Raw genomic sequence first — 19,530 nt, forward strand, 5'->3', positions numbered from 1 at the left:
GTAAATTACAGGTACCTCCCTAATTAAGTGCTTCGCCTTAGGTGTCTATTTCGGTGCTTAGTTCAAGACGGTGCCGTGGGGAGGATTTCCCCAGAAAGCAGACTCTCAAAGAGAAAATATCATCTAATGTGGTTTCATGCTCGATCAATGTGGGTGTTCTGGTAGACCATGTCATGATGGGCATGGATTATTCGTGGCAATATCAATATCTTGGGCGGTGAATCAGTACGACTGTTTATAGGTCTCTAGTGAAGAGCAACGATCACCCCTCCCCCTTCTTCTCTAGACAATCGATTAATCGCGCTCTTCCATCAGGCTAGGCATCCGAACCAGCCTCGTCGATGAGAGCCCTCAAGGTCTGTGCACTGTTGCGAAGCAGTTGGTCCTCTTCTTCATTCAATGGAATCTTGAGTGTTCTCACAACCCCCTTCCTGCCCAGGACGACCGGTAAACTGAGACAACATCCTAATTCTTCGTTCCAGTGGGATATAGGACGAACAATGCGTTGATCAAAGAGAATGCTTTTGCAGATGCTAGCCGTTAAAGCGCCAATACCGTAGGCCGTAGCACCTTTGGCCTCAATAATCTTTGCTGCTTTGTCTTTTGTTTCTGCCGCAATCTCTTTTCTGTCAAGTATGGTACTTGGTGGCAATGCTTGATCAAGGGGCAATGCGCCGATTGTAATGAGAGACCAGGCAACCTATTTCTCGTCTTAGAGGTGAGGTTTGGGGTTAAGCAGGGTTCTTACCAGCTGAGTCTCCCCATGTTCACCGAGGACATAGGCGTCCACACTGCCAGCATCGACGTCGATTTTCTCAGCCAAGATGCCACGCAAACGTGCACTGTCGAGGAAAGTCCCACTCCCTATGACTTGGCCTTCTGGCAAACCGGTGAACTTGCGGGCAAAGTACGTGAGAACGTCGACGGGATTGGCAACAAGGAGGATGACAGTATCATCTCTGAAAGGTTTCATATCTCCAATGGCCGAATTGAGGATGGCTAGATTGCGGCCTAACAAATCTGTGCGGGATTCACCTTGTCTCTGTTTTGCACCGGCGCTGATGACGACAATGTCACATTGGCCAGCCTCTTTGTGGGTTCCGCTGCGAATCCTGACGCCTCCTCCACTAACTATATGTCAGTTCTGGTGTGAAGGCTGGCGAATCAGGCAGACTCACCCAACAGCACCATGATAGGTGGTAGCATCACTGAGATCTTTGACTTGAGCGTCTCGTAAATCTGCTTTGGGATCTACCAGCAGGACTTCGCTGGAAACAGGGTTGAGAATGAGGCAGAGGGCAATAGCCGAACCGACTGAGCCAGCGCCGAGGATGGCGATACGAGATCTGTCCTTGGAGAGCTCGGGGTTCATTGGAGGAGGATCCATAATGTAATAAGAACAGGAAAATCGATAACAGCGTATAGATACCTTGTATGCGGAAGCTCAATATAAGTAAAAGCGGGATTTGGAGGGAGCAAGAGTGAATGGTTGGTGATGTTGAGGGAACAGAAACAAGAGAGAAGAGTTTGTGGAAGTCGGTATGTATTTAAGAGGGGAAGTCACGATGCAGAAGGGTTGGATGAGAAAGCACGATTCAAGGTTGTCGCTGAATGGCAGGAACGATCTGTCTTTCGTTCTGGGTGCCAGAAAGTGGGCAAGAGCGGCTGCTCAACTCGTAACTTACAACCTTACGCAATTGTAAGCCATGAACGATGATATCGGACAGGGTTGAACACGCGATGCCACGCCACTTTTCTGGTGCTGTACCTCGTATTGCAAGTGCGGGCACTGAAGAATGGCCTAAGTACTTGGTCAAAGCACGAGATGCTCAGAAAGCTAGTAGGTTACCTCAGCTGAAATGTGAACCCTGTTTTGCCATGGCGGACAAGCTCTCGGCATTTCAACGGTCGACATCCACAATTCAGTGTGGTGCTGGTGTTTAGAAGACTTCTTCCCACTGTCATTATTATTTCCAAAAGGAATAGAAAGGGTTCACGGTGGGAGATAAGGGACGGCCGAGGGGCCTGCGAGCCGAGAAGGTCCACATCCAGTGTGTGGGGACAATATTCTTTCTCAACTAAGCGATCACCAGAAAACATAGCCATACATTCCTCACCCATGGTGATAGAGTAGCTCATTGACGAAATATACTGGTAGCAACTCTTCAAAATTTTATTCGCCAGTGCCAGTTCGTGGCCTCGATCTAATATCTTCCATACGTCAATCTTGCTTCTGCATTTCTATTTGGACGCCGACTCTGCGCCCAACAGTTAATGTCGTTGTCAAATAACTGGCTACATGGGCCTTCTTCTCCGACAATTAGTCCGAAGATTGAAGCTATGTTGGCATAATTACGTTCAATCGTGACATTCCGGGCATGTACTGACATGCCCAAGAATTGCCGTATACCTTGACGTTCTTCGAGAACATGGTAGAACCACTTTTGGCCAACAGGACGGATTTGCTACGCCCCCGTGCATTCGTAAAACGCCATTTCCCTCCTTTTCCAACATGCACAATCTGAGTGCTGATGCAACGTGGCTAGGTGGTTGATAAATCAACTCAAGTCAGCAATCATGGTCCCTGGCTCCTCCAGATACCGCTGGACCATGGTAGCCATTCTCGCCATTGTGGCACCATCAACAACTCGATGGTCAGCGCTCCAGCTCACTTCAGCTTGCTCTGCGGCTTTGACCGTCACACCATCTTGGGCGAATACCGGTACCTTCTTGATCCGACCAACACCCATGATGGCCATCTGGCCCTCGACAATGACTGGAGCAAGGACTCCGCCACCGATGTTTCCAATGTTACTGACGGTGATAGTGCCGCCTGTAAGATCGGCATTGCCAAGTTTTCCAGCTGCACCGAGTTGGGCGAGACGCGAAAGTTCTTGTGCGATGGAACTAATGGATCTTGCGTTCACGGCTTTGATCACCGGGACCACAAGGCCATTGGGAGTGTCCATGGCCACACCAATGTTGTGGACTGCTCGCATTTGGAGTTGCGGCTTCTTGGGGTCAGAGGTCAGGTCGAGTCGGGCGTTGAGAATAGGGTATTGATTGAGGGCAAGAGAGACGGCTTTAATGATGAAGGGCATGTAGGAGTATTTAGGACTGGTTTCCGGGTTCCGGATTGCGTTGAGCCTCGACCGGATGGACGAGAGGTTGGTGATATCCAAAGTGTCCGAGTAGAGGAAATGAGGAATGGAAAGCGAACCTGTCATGCTCTTGAACATTGCAGATTGGATGGGTGTGAGTTTCTGGGCGGTCTCGGTCTGTTTGGCATCAATGGTTGGTTTCATCGCCAATGTAGTCGTGCCAGACGAGGAGGTCTTCGCGCCCTCCATGTGCCGATAGACATCTTCCTTGAGGACTCGGCCGTCTTTACCCGTGCCAGTGATGTCCTCGATCACCAAGCCGTGTTCTTTCAGAAGACCTCTGACGGCCGGAGTTGCCAATGAGGCATGTTTACTGGGCGTCTTGGGCTCGGGGGCTGCTGGCGATACCTCCTCTTTAGCCGGAGGTTGCCCTCCCTCTGCCTTTTGTTCCACATCTTGTGAGTCGGATTCAGCCTCGTGTCCAGGCTGCGGTTCATCTTCTCCCTCAACCTCAATATCAAGCATTGCATCTCCAACTTGTACGACGGCGTCTTGAGCAAAGTGCAGTTTCTTAATGACGCCGGTATATTTGGAGGTGATCTCGACTGAGGCTTTGTCACTTTGGACTTCGCACAGAGGGCTCCACTCCTCAATAGGAGCGCCTTCTTCCACAAACCATTGGATGATCTGGACTTCTTTGACACCTTCGCCAATGTCTGATAGGACATGTGTTTCGGTCTTATCCCACCGAGGAGTCGCGTGGAACTGACGAGTCAAGGACAGGAAGGGAGTGGAGGATCGAGGGCGAACGACGGGGCCTTGACCTCGCACCGCGCGGTGCAAAAGACGCAGGGCTTGCGGCGAAGGGACACACTTCATTCTGAGAGGGAGTTGACAGGAGAATTTCGATGGACAAGGGGAGAATCCATGGACAACACGTATAGTCGTAATATTTGAGGAAGATTGAGGGTACAAGTGTTGGTGATCTGAGCCGCGTCTAACCGAAGCCGTGATCCGGCCGCGCAGTTTGGGAATGACGTCCATCTCCGACCAACCGGTGGGGAGGGAATTCTTTATATGGGGTGGGGCACGAACTCACATTGATTGGCCGTCAGCGATTAAATTATGATATTGTACGACTAACAATATGCTGACCAGAGATGAGGAATCCACTCGGCAGGCGGAAGATCAACAGTCGACCACCGTGGGCCGTGAGCCATGGCTGTGCGACTAGTTTTTATGGTTCTGTATCTTGAAGCGGTCTTTAAATTCTCCCCTCCTCCTATGTAGCCTCACTCGCACTGAACTAGTCGCTACTAGAAGCTACCACTACCATTCCTCCCCGACGATGACCATGTCAAGAGTGTATTGTAGCATTCCATGACGCTCAAAGCTGATCGATGCCAGCACACAGGGCAGAAGATCAAGGTTCGCCTGGCCGCTTTGAAGAGGAAACGCCTCGACGAGGATGATTATACTAGACGCTTGTCCATAAATTCTCTTTCCCCTTCAGCCCCATTATTTTGTCCAAGGCTGTCTCAACAAGGCGGCATGTTGCACACGCCAAATTGGTTCAGCCAATTCGATGAGTTGACTTCCAAAATCTTCCAACAGCTTCTCAACTTCAAGTTCAATCAATTCATTCTGTTTGATGTCCTGACCGAACGTTGCCTCTTTCCACAACGCTTTCCATGTTGTTATCGCAGTCTTTGCGGCCGACGAAGTTGCTCGGACATTGGTGGCGATAAGATAGAAGGAACTTCGTGTCGCGTGGTACTTTTTCGGTTTATGAAGCCGGATTCTGGCAAAGCTAGAAAAGGTGTGGAGAATCTGCAAGGTATTCCACGATTCCACTTTATGCAAAAGCATGATCAACGTTCCACCCTCATGAATTCGCTGAAGGGCCAAAATCATCTGGCTGCAACTGAGACGCTGGCGCTCCCATTTCTCTCTTCCCTCGTCGGCGGCTCGATGCGCTGCGTGCGTCCGTAGCACCTGTCCGTCACAGAACACGAGATCAAAAGATGTTCCGATATATGGACGATATGTGGAGAGAGTCGGCTTAGTAAATTCACCTGGATCCAAGCCAAACTCACTCCCAAGCATGGTAATATCAAAGAATTCCACCGTAACTCGGGGATCTTCTTGACCTTGCGGAATAAGAAGTTCATGGCCACCTAGTGCCTCAGGCAAGGTAATGCCGCAGATGGTCGCGTCCGGATTGTATCGAAGTGCAGTCGCAATGAATCCTCCAGGAGCCGCGCAGAGGTCTAGGACATGGGGAGCAGCTTTTCCCAGCGCTATTGCCTCTGTATCTTCTTCCATTTCATCTCCAACACGACGCATCATGTTGAAAAACACTCGACGCAGATTCGACCCCGCCTCGTCAGCTTGCCGGCGTTGCTTTCGAAAATGTTCATCAGCCGCGGTGTTCTTCCAGCCCTAAGAGAGTATGTGAGCCTAAATCAGATATGGCGTTATTACATACCTTTTCCCTCAGATCGCCCAACTGTCCAAAAAATCCTTGACCGTTTTCTCAGGTAGGAGTTTACTAGGACTGACGGGACTGTAGAAATTTGTTCGCCATCGAGCGAGTCCATCTCACAACAAGAAGTGCTACGTGCTGCGTCCACTTTCTGCTAAACAACCACTGTTGTTGAAGGGAGGCAGACTTAGCGATATGGTAAAGTACCTATCTTCGACAGGGGCAATCTCAGGATATTCATCTTTCCATCACTTGTGAAGTCTGGTGTGGCTGCCTGATCTCATCCCGATCTCAACCACGAGGTTTGGCGATGTGGCAAACAATAATTGCTTAGCAAAGGCAACGATGCTGCAGAGATGGTTTGATACGGCTGCCCGCCGCCTTCTTGCACATATCTGAACACTAATCAGTGTAAGCGAGGTGTCTTTTGTAGGATCATTAAAACGGAGGAGACACGTCCAATGCTGCAATAGGCGTCGACTCCCGTAACGATGTCGAACATGGAGACAGGAAGATGTTGGATAGCCCACCAACTCCATTTAGCGGCTGCCGACAAGCGACATGCAGGCAGGCAGACAGACACAGCAAACATTAGATAGGTTGATGCGGATTGGATGGCTCCGCGCGCGGTATTTTGGAATTGACAAGGCTGATGCTCATAACCGGTCCCTAATTGGGAAGAAGTGAGCGTCGTGTCATGCTCGACTTTTTTTTCGACCTATAAGGCAAGGGACCGTAGACGGAAGGGCGATCCTTGTGTGCCTAGAACGTCACTGGTTATAGTTACGTGGATGAATGAATTGAATAAAACGGTCGGAGACTTATACCATACACCAGAGTCCATAGACAGACGGAGGAGTGGGAGGTGCTTGGGCTAACTAGTATTAGTGGTCATGGACTCATGAATAGTCTAGAGCGAGGCCTCTTATAGTAACCGTCTTGACGCTGAGAAATTGTTGTTTACATCATGCTGGAGTAGATGACATCGTTGAAGGTGGTTAGGTTCAAGAGGATCAGACGGGAAGAAGCGAAGTCGTTGACACGCTGAGATCTCCCTTTCTGTATGACTAACGCACCTAGTTTTAGGCCATTCCCACGCCAAGTGGCCAATTTCTAGCACCTTCAACCGACCACCATGCCCAAAAATAATCCGCAACACAACTCGGAAAACCAAAATGATTGAAGGACAAAACCAGCTAACATCGACCAAAAAAGAAAAATTATAGCAACAAAGTGTTTCGATCACTTGACCTCCGGGTTATGAGCCCGGCGCGCTTCCGCTGCGCCATGTTGCTGAATTTGAGGGTAAATTGCGGAGATAGATATTATATAGTGTAAATATTCACGTGACTCTAGGGACTAGGAGGTCACCCAAGGACAAGCTCCTCGGACATGCTCATCCGACGCTGTGAGCTTATGTCGCTGGCTCCTGAGGATCACAGTTGCAAACGCATGATTAGGAGATGCTGACACTGAGGGAATCAATCCAATCCGCTTGTGTGTCCTTCGATCAAGTTTGCCCGACAAAAAGAGTGATAGCCAATGATGTGTATTCGAAATTGAGTCCAAGGGTTTTGACTTTTAGATCTCCCTAGGACTATCGAGTTTATCCAAGAAGCCTTGGCTATCTGAAGATTGGCCTTCACATTGGACCCGGATATCAGATGAGGTCGACTCAGCCCATACTCCTTCCATGCCGCTCTATATGAACCCAATCTGCGCCTGCCAAAGAGCAAACCACATGTGACGGCCAAGCAGGACTTGACCCAGTGTGTCGCTAGAGAATAACGCCCAGAAACCCACTCATGATTGCTAGAATACCGCCCAACCATCCCAAGTATGTCGTATCTATTGCAATAGCGCCACTCTCGGGCGCTAATTTCCCGACTGCGGCACCTCCGCTGGCAGCTGCACATGTGGCGGTCTCACAAGTGTATCCGCTGGGGCAACACCCACCTCCCACATCGGGCTCACAGGTAGCCCAGCCTTGAGCACAGGACCCTGTAAGAAGAGTGCCGACACCGGTGATACCACTGCCGGTCGGAGCGACAATGGTGACCGAGCCCTCATCAACCACGGTGGTGCTCCCTCCAGCGGGACAAGAAGTAGTTCCGCAATCTCGTCCAATCTGACAACAGCCCCCTTGGTAGTAGGCTGAACAAGCATAGAAACCTGTTGGACAGCCGTCGACGATGGTCGACGTTGGAGCTGGCACAGTCGTCGTTTCCGTGGTGGTGACCTCGCTTGTAGGTCGGACGGGTGGAGATGCCGTTGCCGTGGTCGTCGTCGGTTCCGGGCATTCAGCATCCCCGCATTCTCTGTCTGTGTGGCAACATCCTCCACCCAGAGACGCGGGACATGTTCTAAACGCCGAGGCACAGGTCAATGTAGCAGGCGGAGAACTAGTGACGGTGACGGTGCGAGTGACTGTCACAATCACGGGTGGGAGGGTGGATGTATTAGTCGAGACAGATGTTTGGCTTGTCGAAGTGGTGCTCGTCGTCGAAGAAGTGGAGGTTGTCGAGAGCGACGGTGTTATAGTCGTGTAACTTGTGACGGTGGTTGTGGAAGGGCCCGGTGGAGGCGAAACTGTGGCGGTGTTGGTTTGGACGCATCCAATATCGTAACAAGCATAACCCGGTAGACAGCAACCTCCACCAGGATTATTGGGGCAAGAAGAATATCCGCTTTCGCAGTCCGCAAGTGATCCGGCACATGTTTGCCCATTGGCACAGCAGCCGACGTCTCCCAGTCCTGTATCTTCCACAATGACACACGTGGATCCCGTGCCACAGCAACTGTTTGGTCGATTGATTGAGGTACACGCTGATGTGCCAGACGGACACTGAAACTGTCTTTTGGCGAATACATGGAATCCGGACATTCTTCGCAAGAGGCTAGGTCTGTCATGGCCATTGTGGACTCTGATGGGGCGATCAAAAGATGTCCAAGTTGTGACATTTTCCCAGGCAGTGTCTTCGACCTGTTGTTCGATACCGCGTCCAGGATTTGGATCCAGGTCGTCCATAAAAGTCCAATAGTCGAGATAGAATTTCTCACCTGGGTCGGGTGACATTTTTCTGACGCCTCCCACCGGGCTTTGCATCATGCGGTTTTGAATTTCCATGTTTCTTCTGAGCCGGATCTCATCTTCTGGATAATATTTCTCGTGGCGAGGGAGATTGTGATGCCATTCATTCTGTGCCGCGACGAGGCTCGCATAGGGTGCCGAGTTGAGGATAAACAAGATCATGGACGACGGCAAGGCTGCGAGGTGGAGCCAGGGTGCCATCGTGGGCTCGTGCCTCGGACTTCAGGGTTGACTTTGGGTCAATGCGGCGTGTCGATCGATCTTATAACAACCGCCTGCAACTGAGGGCTTTGATGTCACCTCGTTCGATCAGGCAGAACTAAGCATCACAGCCCGTAGACTCGAGACAAGCAGTCGAGGAAGAACGTTTCATCGTTTCATCGTAGGTCACGGATCGAGTCAAGTAGACGGCAACAAAGAGGGTACTGAGGGCATGAACGAGTGAAGTGAAGGCAAGAAACAAGTAAAGGGCATGTCCTTACATTTTGCGTCCCAGCCACCTGGGTACCATCACCTGGATCATTGGGACTGCCAGATTAAACGCAGTCAAGCCAACAGAGGAGAAGTTGGCGCAGAACAGGAAAGTCATTGACGAGAATCACGTGTTAATGAGGTGGCTGGGTGTTCACGTCACTTATCCACCTGGTGGCGTTGGCAGTCGAGACGCCACAAACCATCAAGATCAGCCAACACATCCATCCCTCATCTTTACTTGAGCGTGAATTACGAGCTGACGAGAAAACTGGAACAAGGCAGGGCTTAATGAAGCATCGTTGAGTTGCTCAGTGTGATGAACGAGACAACAACTGGCCTCGACTACTTGCGTCTCTTGAACGTCCATCAGCATTCACCCATGCTCAGATTCACTGCAACCACTTCAAACGACATCGAGTCAAACGTCGAAACACAAAAGAATCTCTCAACCAAAACCTCTGTCCTCGGTGCCATCTCAGGCCACCTCCGTGTTCCTGGAAGGTCCTTCTTGTCGAGTTGTTTCCACGATAGTGCGTTTGCTACCTTAACCCTCAAACATCCACGTGGGCTCCCAAATCAACCCACCCTTCTCAAGCTTCTCTCTCCAATCTCCTGTTCTCTCACCAGAGTTCAATACAAAAGAAATCCACCATGTTTCGGAATGTGCCATGACTTTGCATGAGCCTCTCCTTGTTGATTTGAATGGTATGATAGCGACAACCGCGCCTAGACAGTAGAAGTGGGTGTTTGCAAAGATGGACCAATCCCTCCGTACGATAAGTTAATATGACAGAGTAAGCAGATGCCGTGGTGCAATCAGTAAAGATGACCTGGCCATGCTGCCGATTAGCTTTTTGCACGTTTCGTTCTTCTCAATCCCGATATTTGGTTGAGCAAACCTCTCCCCATTCAGAGAAAAGTCGCCAGTCGCTGGGTTGGCGGCAAGAACCAGTATTACAAATGAGATAGACAATTTGAGGTCCAGCCTGACCGTACCATCTTCTTGAAAGGACACTCAATATGAGTTGTCAATCCGGAGTGGTCGGAGCATAGGGGAAAATATACCAGAAGGAAATCTGTCCACCGACCAAGCTAGCTAGGAATTTTTTCTTTAGCCGTAGTCATAATCGTTGGTATTCGGTGGAAGATGTGACGGGGAACCAATTATCAAAAGGGGCCAAAGGCCAAGAATTCGTGTCGATAGTCACCAGGTGTGGGTTGAGTGGTGAATATCGTTGCCAAAGAGTGGAGGATTGTCGAAGCCGGAGTACAAATGCTCGTCCTCGACAAAGGAAGATACCAACGCCTAAATCTCCCAAGTTCGTGATCGGGTCCAAACAAAGGCAAAACATCATTACATGGAGCCGAGACTGAGTAGTGCCTCAATCGCAGCTCGTTCTGAAGAATCATTGACGCCAGCGCCATTTGGAAGGGAGAAATTACGAGATGGTGCGACAGGGATAGCTTGTGGTGGTGCGGCCCTGGCAATCTCAGCCGGCGTCTTGGATCGCTGTCTCGGCTGGTAGGAGTATGTGGCAATGGGCTGGTATAATCGACCAGGTCCAGAGGCTGTGCGTGCATTGTTGGGCAGTGAGCGAGCTCGAAGCGCTTCAGCTCCAATTGCACCCCAATCTTCTTCGTCGGTGATTTCCCCGTCGCCGAGATCCTCATCTAGGGGGTCTTCAGCAACCGAGGAAACATAGCCGTCGTCATGGCCGTCGAGAGACATCTTATCGGCTTCATGTTCCAGCATATCCTGATCTTCATAATCCATGTCAGAATGGGAGAAGATAGCAGAATTGCCGCCGAAACTGGTACCTAGATTTTCTGAGCCCGTTCGCCAGGACGGTTGGCCGGGTACTTGAAGGCCTGGGCCAGCGTGGGAATACGAGGATGGAAGACTGCCTGGAGGAGTAAGAGCGGACCCTGGGCGGTCTCGTGGAAGTTGTCCTTTGACACGGGCGTCCCAGCGTCCCCAGCCAACTTTTTCGAACAGGACGTCATTATCACGACCAGCTCCATCCATGCCAGTGCCCTTGCCCTCGAGTGCAGCAACCACCAAGCGTCGGGCTTTTGCAGACGTGATGCGCGAGAAGCCCGGGACAGAGGTAGTGAGGTAGCCCATGATGTGTCTGATGGCCAAGGGTCCGTGAGACAACAAGACATCAGGAAGATGATGTTTGGCCAGCATAGAAGGAGTGATGGCACCAGCGCTATCCAAATCGCCTAGGCTATCGAGAGCCTCAGCGCTGAGGGCAGTGGGTTGTTTCTCATCCGGCGCGTCTTGGAGGTCAATGTCGGAATCGACCTGGGCAATCTTGGGCGACATAGGAGGTTGACGACCGGCATGATGGCCATGGGGAGGGAGATTTGGAGAGATGGAGTTGGGAGGAGTCAGCAACATGCCGGAATGTTGCTTCTTTCCAGAAGCGGCGGGTACAGCAGTGAAGATGTCCCGAGCATTCAAGGCATCGCGCGGCTTTGGAATGTCGACAGATGCGGATTTGCCGTTGAGGGCCATACCAAGGGCCGAAACTGGATGAGGAGCCATGGTATATCGCTATTCTGTGATGGGAATCGGGTGACTGATCTAACGGGGGGATGTGAGTCAGCGGCTGCAGAACGGACGAGTAGACTTGGATGCAGCGGCAGCTTGCCGCGAGACGGACGCGTTGTTTCGGGTGGTGAATATGAATCAAAGGAAGTCGAGACAAGTGACTCACCACGCGATTCAAATGGACAGAAAGTGCAATAATGACTTGATCGCGGTTGATGGAGGTGATAGATCAAGTGAGGCAAAGTGGCGCAGATATGAGTCAACCTTGAACCAAGACGACGCAATTAGACCAAAGACGACGTTGTGAGGACGGTGATGAGCTGTAGGTGTAGAGACGACCTTACAGGCGGTCTCTTGCGCGTGAGCGATATCTTCCCTAGATGTGGAAGATGGGAAGGAGGAAAGAAACGGAAACACCAGAGATGGGCGGATGAGTGGTTCTGATAACGAGGCGGGGGTGGGTGCGTAATGGGATAGGATGGGAGATGCGCACGATGGGGAGGGTGAGTCGCGGGTGATCGGGTGGACGGTGGTGACTTTGACAGGACACGAGAACGAGTTACTGGCTGGCCGTGGTCCGTTCGTGGATGCCTGTGGATGATGGTGGATGCCACAGTTCTAGGGGTGGCACGGTGGGTAGAATTATCGAGGACGAGGATAGGGAGGCCTAGGGCCGAGGGGCTCTCGGGCAGCGCCCAGCCCAACAACGTCCAGTTGGCACTATTATTATGCACCTGGCCATGCACGTTCGCCTGTGACTGGGAGAGGGTGAATTAGAGGCCCAAGCCCCGAAAGTAAACCACCCACGACCACCCCTCTGGGGGAGCTGGGCAACCTCCACAATAACCACGCCGGGGACAACAGTTACTCGTGCCGTGTGCGGCTGTCAGACCAGAAGCCTCCAGATATGACATAGCCTCTCAGGTGCCTCGGGCTTCTCTACAATCTCCCTTGGCGCCCTGGTCATTTCCGTTATCTCGACCTTTCAGCTCGCCGCCAGGTGACTCCTGAGTCTTGACTCCTGTGTTGATTCAGGTCAATGCCCCAGGGCATCCAGGAGCTGGTGCTCAGCATAAGATCAGAAACGATTCTGAATACGGCTTGGTCAATCACGGCCTTAAGAGTTTCGTCATCTGCATTTTGCCACCGATGAATGATACTTGGCCATGAATCATGGATGACTCGGTAGCAAGGAGGACTTGCTTCTTTCCTTGGTAGAAACGTGGAGGCGTTTGAAAACCCGAGTGTTGGAAGGCTCAACCATGGTTCCATGGTTCATGCAGGTCAAAGCGCACCAACCGTACACATGATGTGGTTCGTGGTTGCCAGTGGTTGCCAGTTGGTGACGAACATGCCGCCCTAGGTAAGTCTAGTGGTGCCTAGTGACGACTGCTCACGCCCAGTTTCCCACCCTCGTGCCCATCGCTACAGGTTGACGTGCATCCTCATGGTCCGCATGGTCCCTCATATGGTCCTCATTGATGTCCCAGTTGTGGAGCTCAAGTACTTACAGTTCGCGTATGCATTAGGTACGTACTGCTGTTTTAGTGTCCAATCCACACAATGCACTTCCCAATTATTATTCTACAGTACAACAAGTCATAACGATAGAAGGCAAGCTCATCAATTGACCATCAATGCCGTAAGCACATGGCCAGCTAAGGCCGCCTGTGTGGTCGACCAACTTCCAGCTCCAGGGTTTGGGGCAGTTTGACTTTTGGCTTTGGCCCCCATGATCATCTCACCCGCCCTTCGACCATGAGGGCTTGTGAGGGCTTGTTAGGGCATGCTAGGGCGCACAGAACTCTGTGCGAACTCTGAAATCAAAAGGCCCGAAAACCCACGGGCCCCGAGATAGGAGACGGGAGACACGGATTCGGATTCGGCGACATTCCATGCGATTGCATGCTTCTGTTCGTTATCAGGACCTCGGGAACTATGCCTTGGTATGCGACACTATCACCCTCTGCGAGCCGTGGCCTGTAGACCGAATGGCATTTGGACTTCGTATTTATCCTGTCAGAATCGTTGTGTATCCCTAGAGATAACAGCCGAGAGGCAAGGTTGAATTCAACTGGGTGTGTGACTCAGAGGCTTAGAATGTCGGATGAACACGGAACGTTCATGTTCTCTTCCCTCGATGTACAGCTGTTTGCTTTCAAACAGGTAAACCTATCTTGCCCCATCGCGCCCATTCAGTAAATTCAACCAGATCGACAGATTCGATTCCATGTAAACCAGGGCCTCAGTGGCGACGACTGTGATTCATCTCAGACATCAATCAATTTTCCGCCTATGCTATCTATGACTGCACTGCGTGGAAGTACTGTGGTATCACATGTCGAGCATGATCTTGATTCTTCAGGATGATCAACCCGTTTGCTGTCATACTTCCATGATTTTGGACCTTCTAAATGATCTACAGTGCAGCCTGACAGTAGTTGATCTCCCGCTCTTGAGTCTTGCACGTTTCCTCGGCTCAAATTCATGGCAGTTGGAGTGATGATTATGTTCATCTATCACCAACCATGTATGACTTGCACGTGACCCGAGCCTCACCTGACGCCATACAGTCAATTCATCTGATGTTGACGTTCAACACACAATCGCAGAATGAAATGTTCCTAGGATAAGCAATTGGCACTAATTCATTCAACACATTACATGATTCTCATGTTCTCAGCAAGTGAGCACCCAGTAGTCACCATCACATCCAAGTCATTAAATGCCCTTTCTTCTCTTCTCTTCCCTCTTCTCTTCCCTCTTCGCTGTTCAATATATTACATTGCCATGTCCAAACAGCAGATGATGCAGGCCCCGGTCCGTCATCGACATCATCATCATCATTCCATCCTCCCGGTTTGATACAAAGGAGACATTACTCGAAAGCGTCATTATGGTCCTGCCCATAGCACCTTCGTCCAGACCTCCTCGGATCAACTAATAAATTACACTGACTCACCGTCTCAGCTCTGCTGCGCTACAAGCCTGGATGCCATCATCCCATATTCCAATCCTCTCACATTGTTAAACGGTTGCTGTCTCTTCTTGTCGCCGCTCCAGGGGTTGGTGGCAGGGCCACTGGTTGTGGGATTGTTGGGGTCTGCTGTACCTCAACATCATCCCATACGCTTTCCCGAGTGACGGCCTGCAATGGGTAGTGAAATGCATGGCTCCGGCGAGGCGTCGAGCGTGTACGGAATAGCATCGACTTCTTTTCTGGCTTTGGTTCGGCCTGGCTCTCGACAATCTCTTCCCGTTCCTGCTTTTTGAGTCCTGGCGGTTTGCGTGCCACGTCATCAAGCAAGTATTGGTAGAGTATTCGTGAGAACCGGTTCGGTTGTCACCGAGGTGTGCCTAAATTCAACCATGACATGTCATTGCTGGTGGGTTCATCACTTCTGCCGACACCACCGCCAAAGTAGTCCTCTGCTTGGTCGGCCTTTTGATACGCTCGTCCGGCGCCAGTGGTACTGTTATTAGTAGGCGGTGGTGACCGGACCGATCGGGGCATTGGAAATGACGGAATTGATGATGTTTGAGTATCAAATGTGTCTCCGGAGGACGCTGTTCTCGGCGGTGGACCTTGTCCCTGTGCTGCGAGGTAGCTACTTGGTGGGTGCAACGGTCGTTCAGCGGGTCCTGACCATGTGTTTCCTACCGGCGTCCAAGATGTGTTGTGAACACTGGCAGGAATACCGCTTGAGAAGGCGCCATCTATCCGATCTTCTTCATACTCGGAGTCGTCCGAGTTGGTAGTCATTGAGCTCCCACTGGATATCCGAGCAGGCATCCCCTGAACGGACTGAAGTCCCCGCGACCGGGCGTTAGATGGGCCATGCTCCAGGCTCGGGCTGCCGGCAGGAACTGTGTGTGCTTCCAAGGGATTGCCAACACTATCGCGTAAGATTATCTTTTGAGTCTTGGTCGTGGGCTCAGGGACCCCTGTTCCAGGCCAAAATCCGCTTTTGGATGCCGAAGATCTTGAGAGGAAGGTTGTCCTGTTACCAGGCTGAGTCTCCTTCTGGAAATACTTGCCCCAACCCTCATCTGTCTTACGCTGCGACGGCTTGCGAATTGGTGCCGACTTGGGTCCCGGGGGAATGATGGAAGGTGCGACAGCGGGTGTGGCCGTACCCAAATCGATGCTCGGGCGTTCTTTGTAGTCGCCCAATACCGGATTCATGGGCTTGGAGATACTTAGCTGCTGGGCTTTTTCGCGCTTGAACAAGGCTTGTCCAAATGCGATCCCAGAGCCACGGAAGCCCGGCTGGTTTCGATCTGCCGAGACTCGTCGAATAAGATACTTTGGGTCGGGTTTTGTCCCAAACATGGCTGTGCTGTCTGCATCTGAGACGACAGCCGATGGCACTGGACTTCTTCCCATTGGTTGACCAGCCTTGGACAACGGTTGCAAACCTCCTTCTTCGTAATTGTACTCTCCACTTCTTTTCTTGTCGTCAGGATAGTCATCTTGTCGAGCTGCCTGTGACCGTTTTCTGCGCTTGGATCTGAGCCAGAGGAGCAGAATGATGAGAATCGCAGCAAGACCACAGACGCCTCCCAAGACGGCCCCCAAAATGGTCAGTCCTTTACTCCTACTAGAAGACGACGCTGGCGGGACAGCGGTGCTTTGACTAGGGTCTGAACTCGCTGTCGCGCTTGGGTTGCTCGATGTCGCTGTACCAGAGGGGCTGGACAAGGGTTGTTGGACCCCGAGAACTTGAGTATTGGATACCCAAGCATTGTCTGATTGATTGAAGAAGGCGACAGGGTCATTATCATTTCCACCAACAAAGGCCAACAGCCCGTCGTCGCCTTGGGCGACATCAAATCCGGTCCGAGTCTCGGATGGCGCTAGTGAGCCATTATAGACGGGATAGTTGCTCAGAAAGGTTGCGCGCCTTGATTTCTTTGAGGCTGGAGCTTCATCCGAAGATTGGGGATCTGAATTTCCGACCGTCTGGTTGAAGGTTGCGGGGGTGTTGCCAGGGTTGAGCAAGACGGTGGTAGTGACAGTTGGGGGCGATTGGCCGAGTTTGAATGTTTGAAGAATTTTACTGTTATCGCGCAAGGTGAATAACGCGCAACCTGCGACTGAGTGATCTGGGAGAGCGTCGGGCATTTCCAGGCCAAGATCCACCCAACCCTCACTCTGACTAAAGGTGAAAATGTTGGTGTTTGTGTCGCCTCCCCCTACCATGAGAGCTCGCTCGTCACTCCATGGGAGCATGAACGGTCTCGTTGTGGGTGGGGCATTGTTTGAGTTATAAGCCAGGACGCGGTAGGGTGGAAATGTCTCGACGACAAAGGTCTGAGTTGAGGCGCCTTCATCACCATCTTGTGAGCCGCCATAGACAATTAAAGAGGAGGAACTAGTCATGTATGCTGAGCCATGATTTCGTCTTTGCTGTGTCACAGCAACTTCGGGCTGGATGGTTTTCCAAGACTTGTCGTCGATGGAGAATCTCTGTAGGCCGGGGTAGTCGGGAGAAGACTGATTCGCGGCACCTCCGACAACGTACAATGCAGGTCTAGAGTTGTCACCATCGATGCCTCCTTTGGTGCAGACTGCACCTGTGACTGAGATGCCGTTGGACTCTTCCTTCCATTCAGCCCCCTCTTTCAGCTCCAGGGTTTGAAAGGCATCCGGGGAATAGACGTAAAGGACACCGTTGTGAATGATGGAACAATGATCCTTGAATGGGACAGGCGGTCGAGGACCCGACATTTCCAGTTGGATGTTGCGCAGCCAGGAAATGATTTGGTAGTCAAAATGTTTGGATCATTCTCTCGTGTATCGACAGTGAAAGGCGCAAAGGATAGAACAGTCCGCACTGCAGACTGATGATTAGGAACCGAAGGGTTACAGAGCAGGATATGAGACGATAGGGCCCAGCCGCTGTGGGAGGTGGTTGCTGTGCAAGATCAAAACCAAGGCGCAGAGAGGAGTCGAGAAGGGACGATAGAGGAGTTCTTTGGGACACGTGCGACGGTAGGCGTATAGGCGCACCGAATAGTGCACCCAGTGAAGCGTGTGTTCCTCGAGCGACAGCACAGTCGGTCGCGACTGGTGAGGTCTGTGTCTAAAAAGCTCGGACCAAGCAGTGGATAGGAAGTAAATTGAGTTTGGTAATGATTGACAGGTGACGGTGGACTCAGGGTGGTCGAGATAGAAAAGGGCGTATGTGATACCAGATGGCAGTCAGGTGTTGATACTGGTGCGTGACCGAATAGTGTATATGGTAAGGTGGTGCGAATGGAGAGGTAGTTGTGGTCAGTTGGACGTGGTGGAGAGATGCAACAGGGAGATGGAGCGGGAGAGGGAGAAGAAGGGAGAAGAAGACAGGCACAGGGCGTTGGGGTGGGCGGTTTCGCGGTGTTTGGATCGCTGCTCGGGAAGTAGAGTCTGGTAGTCTGGTAGTTGAGCCTAACGGTAGTAGGTTAACAAAGAACTGGGTGCGCCGCCTGTGCTGGGGGTAGGAGTTGAGGAGGTGAGGAGGTGAGGAGGCGCTGGAGGTTCAGTAGCCGTTTCCTCTGAAGGTTTCTTGGGATTGACAGGAGGGTGATTGCCTGTGGGGAGGAAACTAAGAGTAAGCAATTGGCGGAAGGGTGTTTGGAATGCTGCCGAAGGGGTGGGTCCTTGGTCGTGGCCGGGGGTAAATTTACAGATGGAAACTCGTGCAAAAATTATTCGACGCTCGTACTACTGTCTGCGTAGGGCTTGTCAAGCGACCTCTGAGTCCAGTGCGTTGATCAAAATGAATGGAAATGAGTTATTTGAACAAGGGGTGTGAATGAGAAGTTGAGTTGTGGTGGCAGAAAAAGCTGTATGGAGTAGACGTTGGAGAATGGTAGGATGTTTCCAGACCAGTCATTAGGTCTTGAGAAGGCCTGCATCTACCGGGGACATGCAAGACTATAGGCGCGGTATCTTCTCGAGGTGTGACAGCCTGGCCACGAATGGACGGACATTACTAGCCGAAGGGCAATTGGTACAAGCCGGGGAGATGCTGACGCCAATAAGAAAACAGGGTTGGGTGAATCAGGTCTCACCAACTCATCTTCACAGATTTGATGCACTCGCCGTGGTCATGCGGCTGCCTGAGTTTTGGGCGTGACTTCGATGAGGAGGGCGAAGAATTTAGGTGCTTGCGCGGCACAGTCAACCTTTCTTTGGTAGGTCCATACAAGGTAATAAGTCGTGACACGAGGCCGAGGGGCTACTCATCTAAGTGGCAACCCCTCTCAAGCTTGTCCCACCCATACCCACGTCGATCTGCTGTACCTCTTCGATGGCTACAAATTTTCAAAACAAAAAATTATCACATCAATGGCACTCCATAACCTACGATGGGAGGATGGGTGCAACCTCAGTAAAAGGCTAGTGGGTTGGGTGTAGGAGGTGGTGTTTCAATCGTGTTTGGCCAAAGAGCGTCGGTTGCTCTGGGGAGTGCAGAAGGAGCACTAGTGCAGGTACACGGGAAGGAACGACGGGGGTTTGCCGTGGAGCGCGACAGGCACAGAGCCATCTGAGCCAATCATTACTGCGTTTAGCTTCACACCATCTTTCTAGTCATTGGACCTTTCAACCAATCCTGAACGTTGATCAGGTGAAGTTTGAGACATATTTCATATTATGTCAGCCGCCGTCTCCCACCCTTCGACCTCGCCGATCGCAACGGCGGCTGGAATTACTGGCCGGTTTCCTCACTTCGTTTTTGACGCAGATCGTCAGTCCCAAGCCTTGCTGCTGCCTCAAATTCTCCATCTGCAAGATTGTCTGCATCCAATGCTCCACCAGCCCAACGCTCTACGGAGT

General features: G+C 51.4%; 6 protein-coding genes and 1 non-coding gene across 7 annotated transcripts; all 7 read right to left on the reverse strand.

Annotated features, from left to right (window-relative positions):
* Nucleotides 1–139: 139 nt before the first annotated feature.
* On the reverse strand, nt 140–1,705 carry PV10_08004 (L-lactate dehydrogenase). The gene is made up of 3 exons (XM_016372973.1): nt 1,179–1,705; nt 749–1,127; nt 140–700 (listed from the first exon to the last, which is right to left on the reverse strand). The coding sequence occupies exons 1-3, from the start codon at nt 1,385–1,387 to the stop codon at nt 317–319; spliced, it is 972 nt and encodes a 323-aa protein (XP_016219884.1). The 5' UTR covers nt 1,388–1,705; the 3' UTR covers nt 140–316.
* A 480-nt stretch (nt 1,706–2,185) lies between these two features.
* Nucleotides 2,186–4,031, reverse strand: PV10_08005 (uncharacterized protein). The gene has a single exon (XM_016372974.1). It carries the CDS (start codon nt 3,978–3,980, stop codon nt 2,559–2,561), a length of 1,422 nt encoding a protein of 473 aa, XP_016219885.1. The 5' UTR covers nt 3,981–4,031; the 3' UTR covers nt 2,186–2,558.
* Nucleotides 4,032–4,358: 327 nt separating this feature from the next.
* On the reverse strand, nt 4,359–6,791 carry PV10_08006 (uncharacterized protein). The gene is made up of 2 exons (XM_016372975.1): nt 5,590–6,791; nt 4,359–5,543 (listed from the first exon to the last, which is right to left on the reverse strand). Exon 2 carries the CDS (start codon nt 5,448–5,450, stop codon nt 4,620–4,622), a length of 831 nt encoding a protein of 276 aa, XP_016219886.1. The 5' UTR covers nt 5,451–5,543; nt 5,590–6,791; the 3' UTR covers nt 4,359–4,619.
* An 18-nt stretch (nt 6,792–6,809) lies between these two features.
* PV10_08007 lies at nt 6,810–6,881 on the reverse strand. Its single transcript has one exon. It is a non-coding gene; the product is annotated as a tRNA-Met (tRNA).
* A 160-nt stretch (nt 6,882–7,041) lies between these two features.
* Nucleotides 7,042–9,221, reverse strand: PV10_08008 (uncharacterized protein). Its single transcript, XM_016372976.1, has one exon. It carries the CDS (start codon nt 8,876–8,878, stop codon nt 7,364–7,366), a length of 1,515 nt encoding a protein of 504 aa, XP_016219887.1. The 5' UTR covers nt 8,879–9,221; the 3' UTR covers nt 7,042–7,363.
* A 108-nt stretch (nt 9,222–9,329) lies between these two features.
* PV10_08009 (uncharacterized protein) lies at nt 9,330–12,186 on the reverse strand. Its single transcript, XM_016372977.1, has 2 exons — nt 11,875–12,186; nt 9,330–11,741 (listed from the first exon to the last, which is right to left on the reverse strand). Exon 2 carries the CDS (start codon nt 11,700–11,702, stop codon nt 10,506–10,508), a length of 1,197 nt encoding a protein of 398 aa, XP_016219888.1. The 5' UTR covers nt 11,703–11,741; nt 11,875–12,186; the 3' UTR covers nt 9,330–10,505.
* Nucleotides 12,187–14,330: 2,144 nt separating this feature from the next.
* PV10_08010 (uncharacterized protein) lies at nt 14,331–18,215 on the reverse strand. Its single transcript, XM_016372978.1, has one exon. It carries the CDS (start codon nt 17,437–17,439, stop codon nt 15,052–15,054), a length of 2,388 nt encoding a protein of 795 aa, XP_016219889.1. The 5' UTR covers nt 17,440–18,215; the 3' UTR covers nt 14,331–15,051.
* Nucleotides 18,216–19,530: the final 1,315 nt, after the last annotated feature.

Source organism: Exophiala mesophila (assembly GCF_000836275.1).
Source record: "Exophiala mesophila strain CBS 40295 unplaced genomic scaffold supercont1.6, whole genome shotgun sequence".
NCBI classification, from domain to species: Eukaryota; Fungi; Ascomycota; class Eurotiomycetes; order Chaetothyriales; family Herpotrichiellaceae; genus Exophiala; species Exophiala mesophila.

Bases quoted from the DNA above. Each gene is read 5' to 3' on its own strand.
- PV10_08004 (XM_016372973.1), bottom strand. From the start codon at position 1,387: ATGGATCCTCCTCCAATGAACCCCGAGCTCTCCAAGGACAGATCTCGT. The intron at 1,128-1,178 runs GTGAGTCTGCCT...ACATATAGTTAG, and splicing joins ACCTATCATGGTGCTGTTGG to TGGAGGAGGCGTCAGGATTC. The intron at 701-748 runs GTAAGAACCCTG...GACGAGAAATAG, and splicing joins AACATGGGGAGACTCAGCTG to GTTGCCTGGTCTCTCATTAC.
- PV10_08005 (XM_016372974.1), bottom strand. From the start codon at position 3,980: ATGAAGTGTGTCCCTTCGCCGCAAGCCCTGCGTCTTTTGCACCGCGCG.
- PV10_08006 (XM_016372975.1), bottom strand. From the start codon at position 5,450: ATGATGCGTCGTGTTGGAGATGAAATGGAAGAAGATACAGAGGCAATA.
- PV10_08008 (XM_016372976.1), bottom strand. From the start codon at position 8,878: ATGGCACCCTGGCTCCACCTCGCAGCCTTGCCGTCGTCCATGATCTTG.
- PV10_08009 (XM_016372977.1), bottom strand. From the start codon at position 11,702: ATGGCTCCTCATCCAGTTTCGGCCCTTGGTATGGCCCTCAACGGCAAA.
- PV10_08010 (XM_016372978.1), bottom strand. From the start codon at position 17,439: ATGTCGGGTCCTCGACCGCCTGTCCCATTCAAGGATCATTGTTCCATC.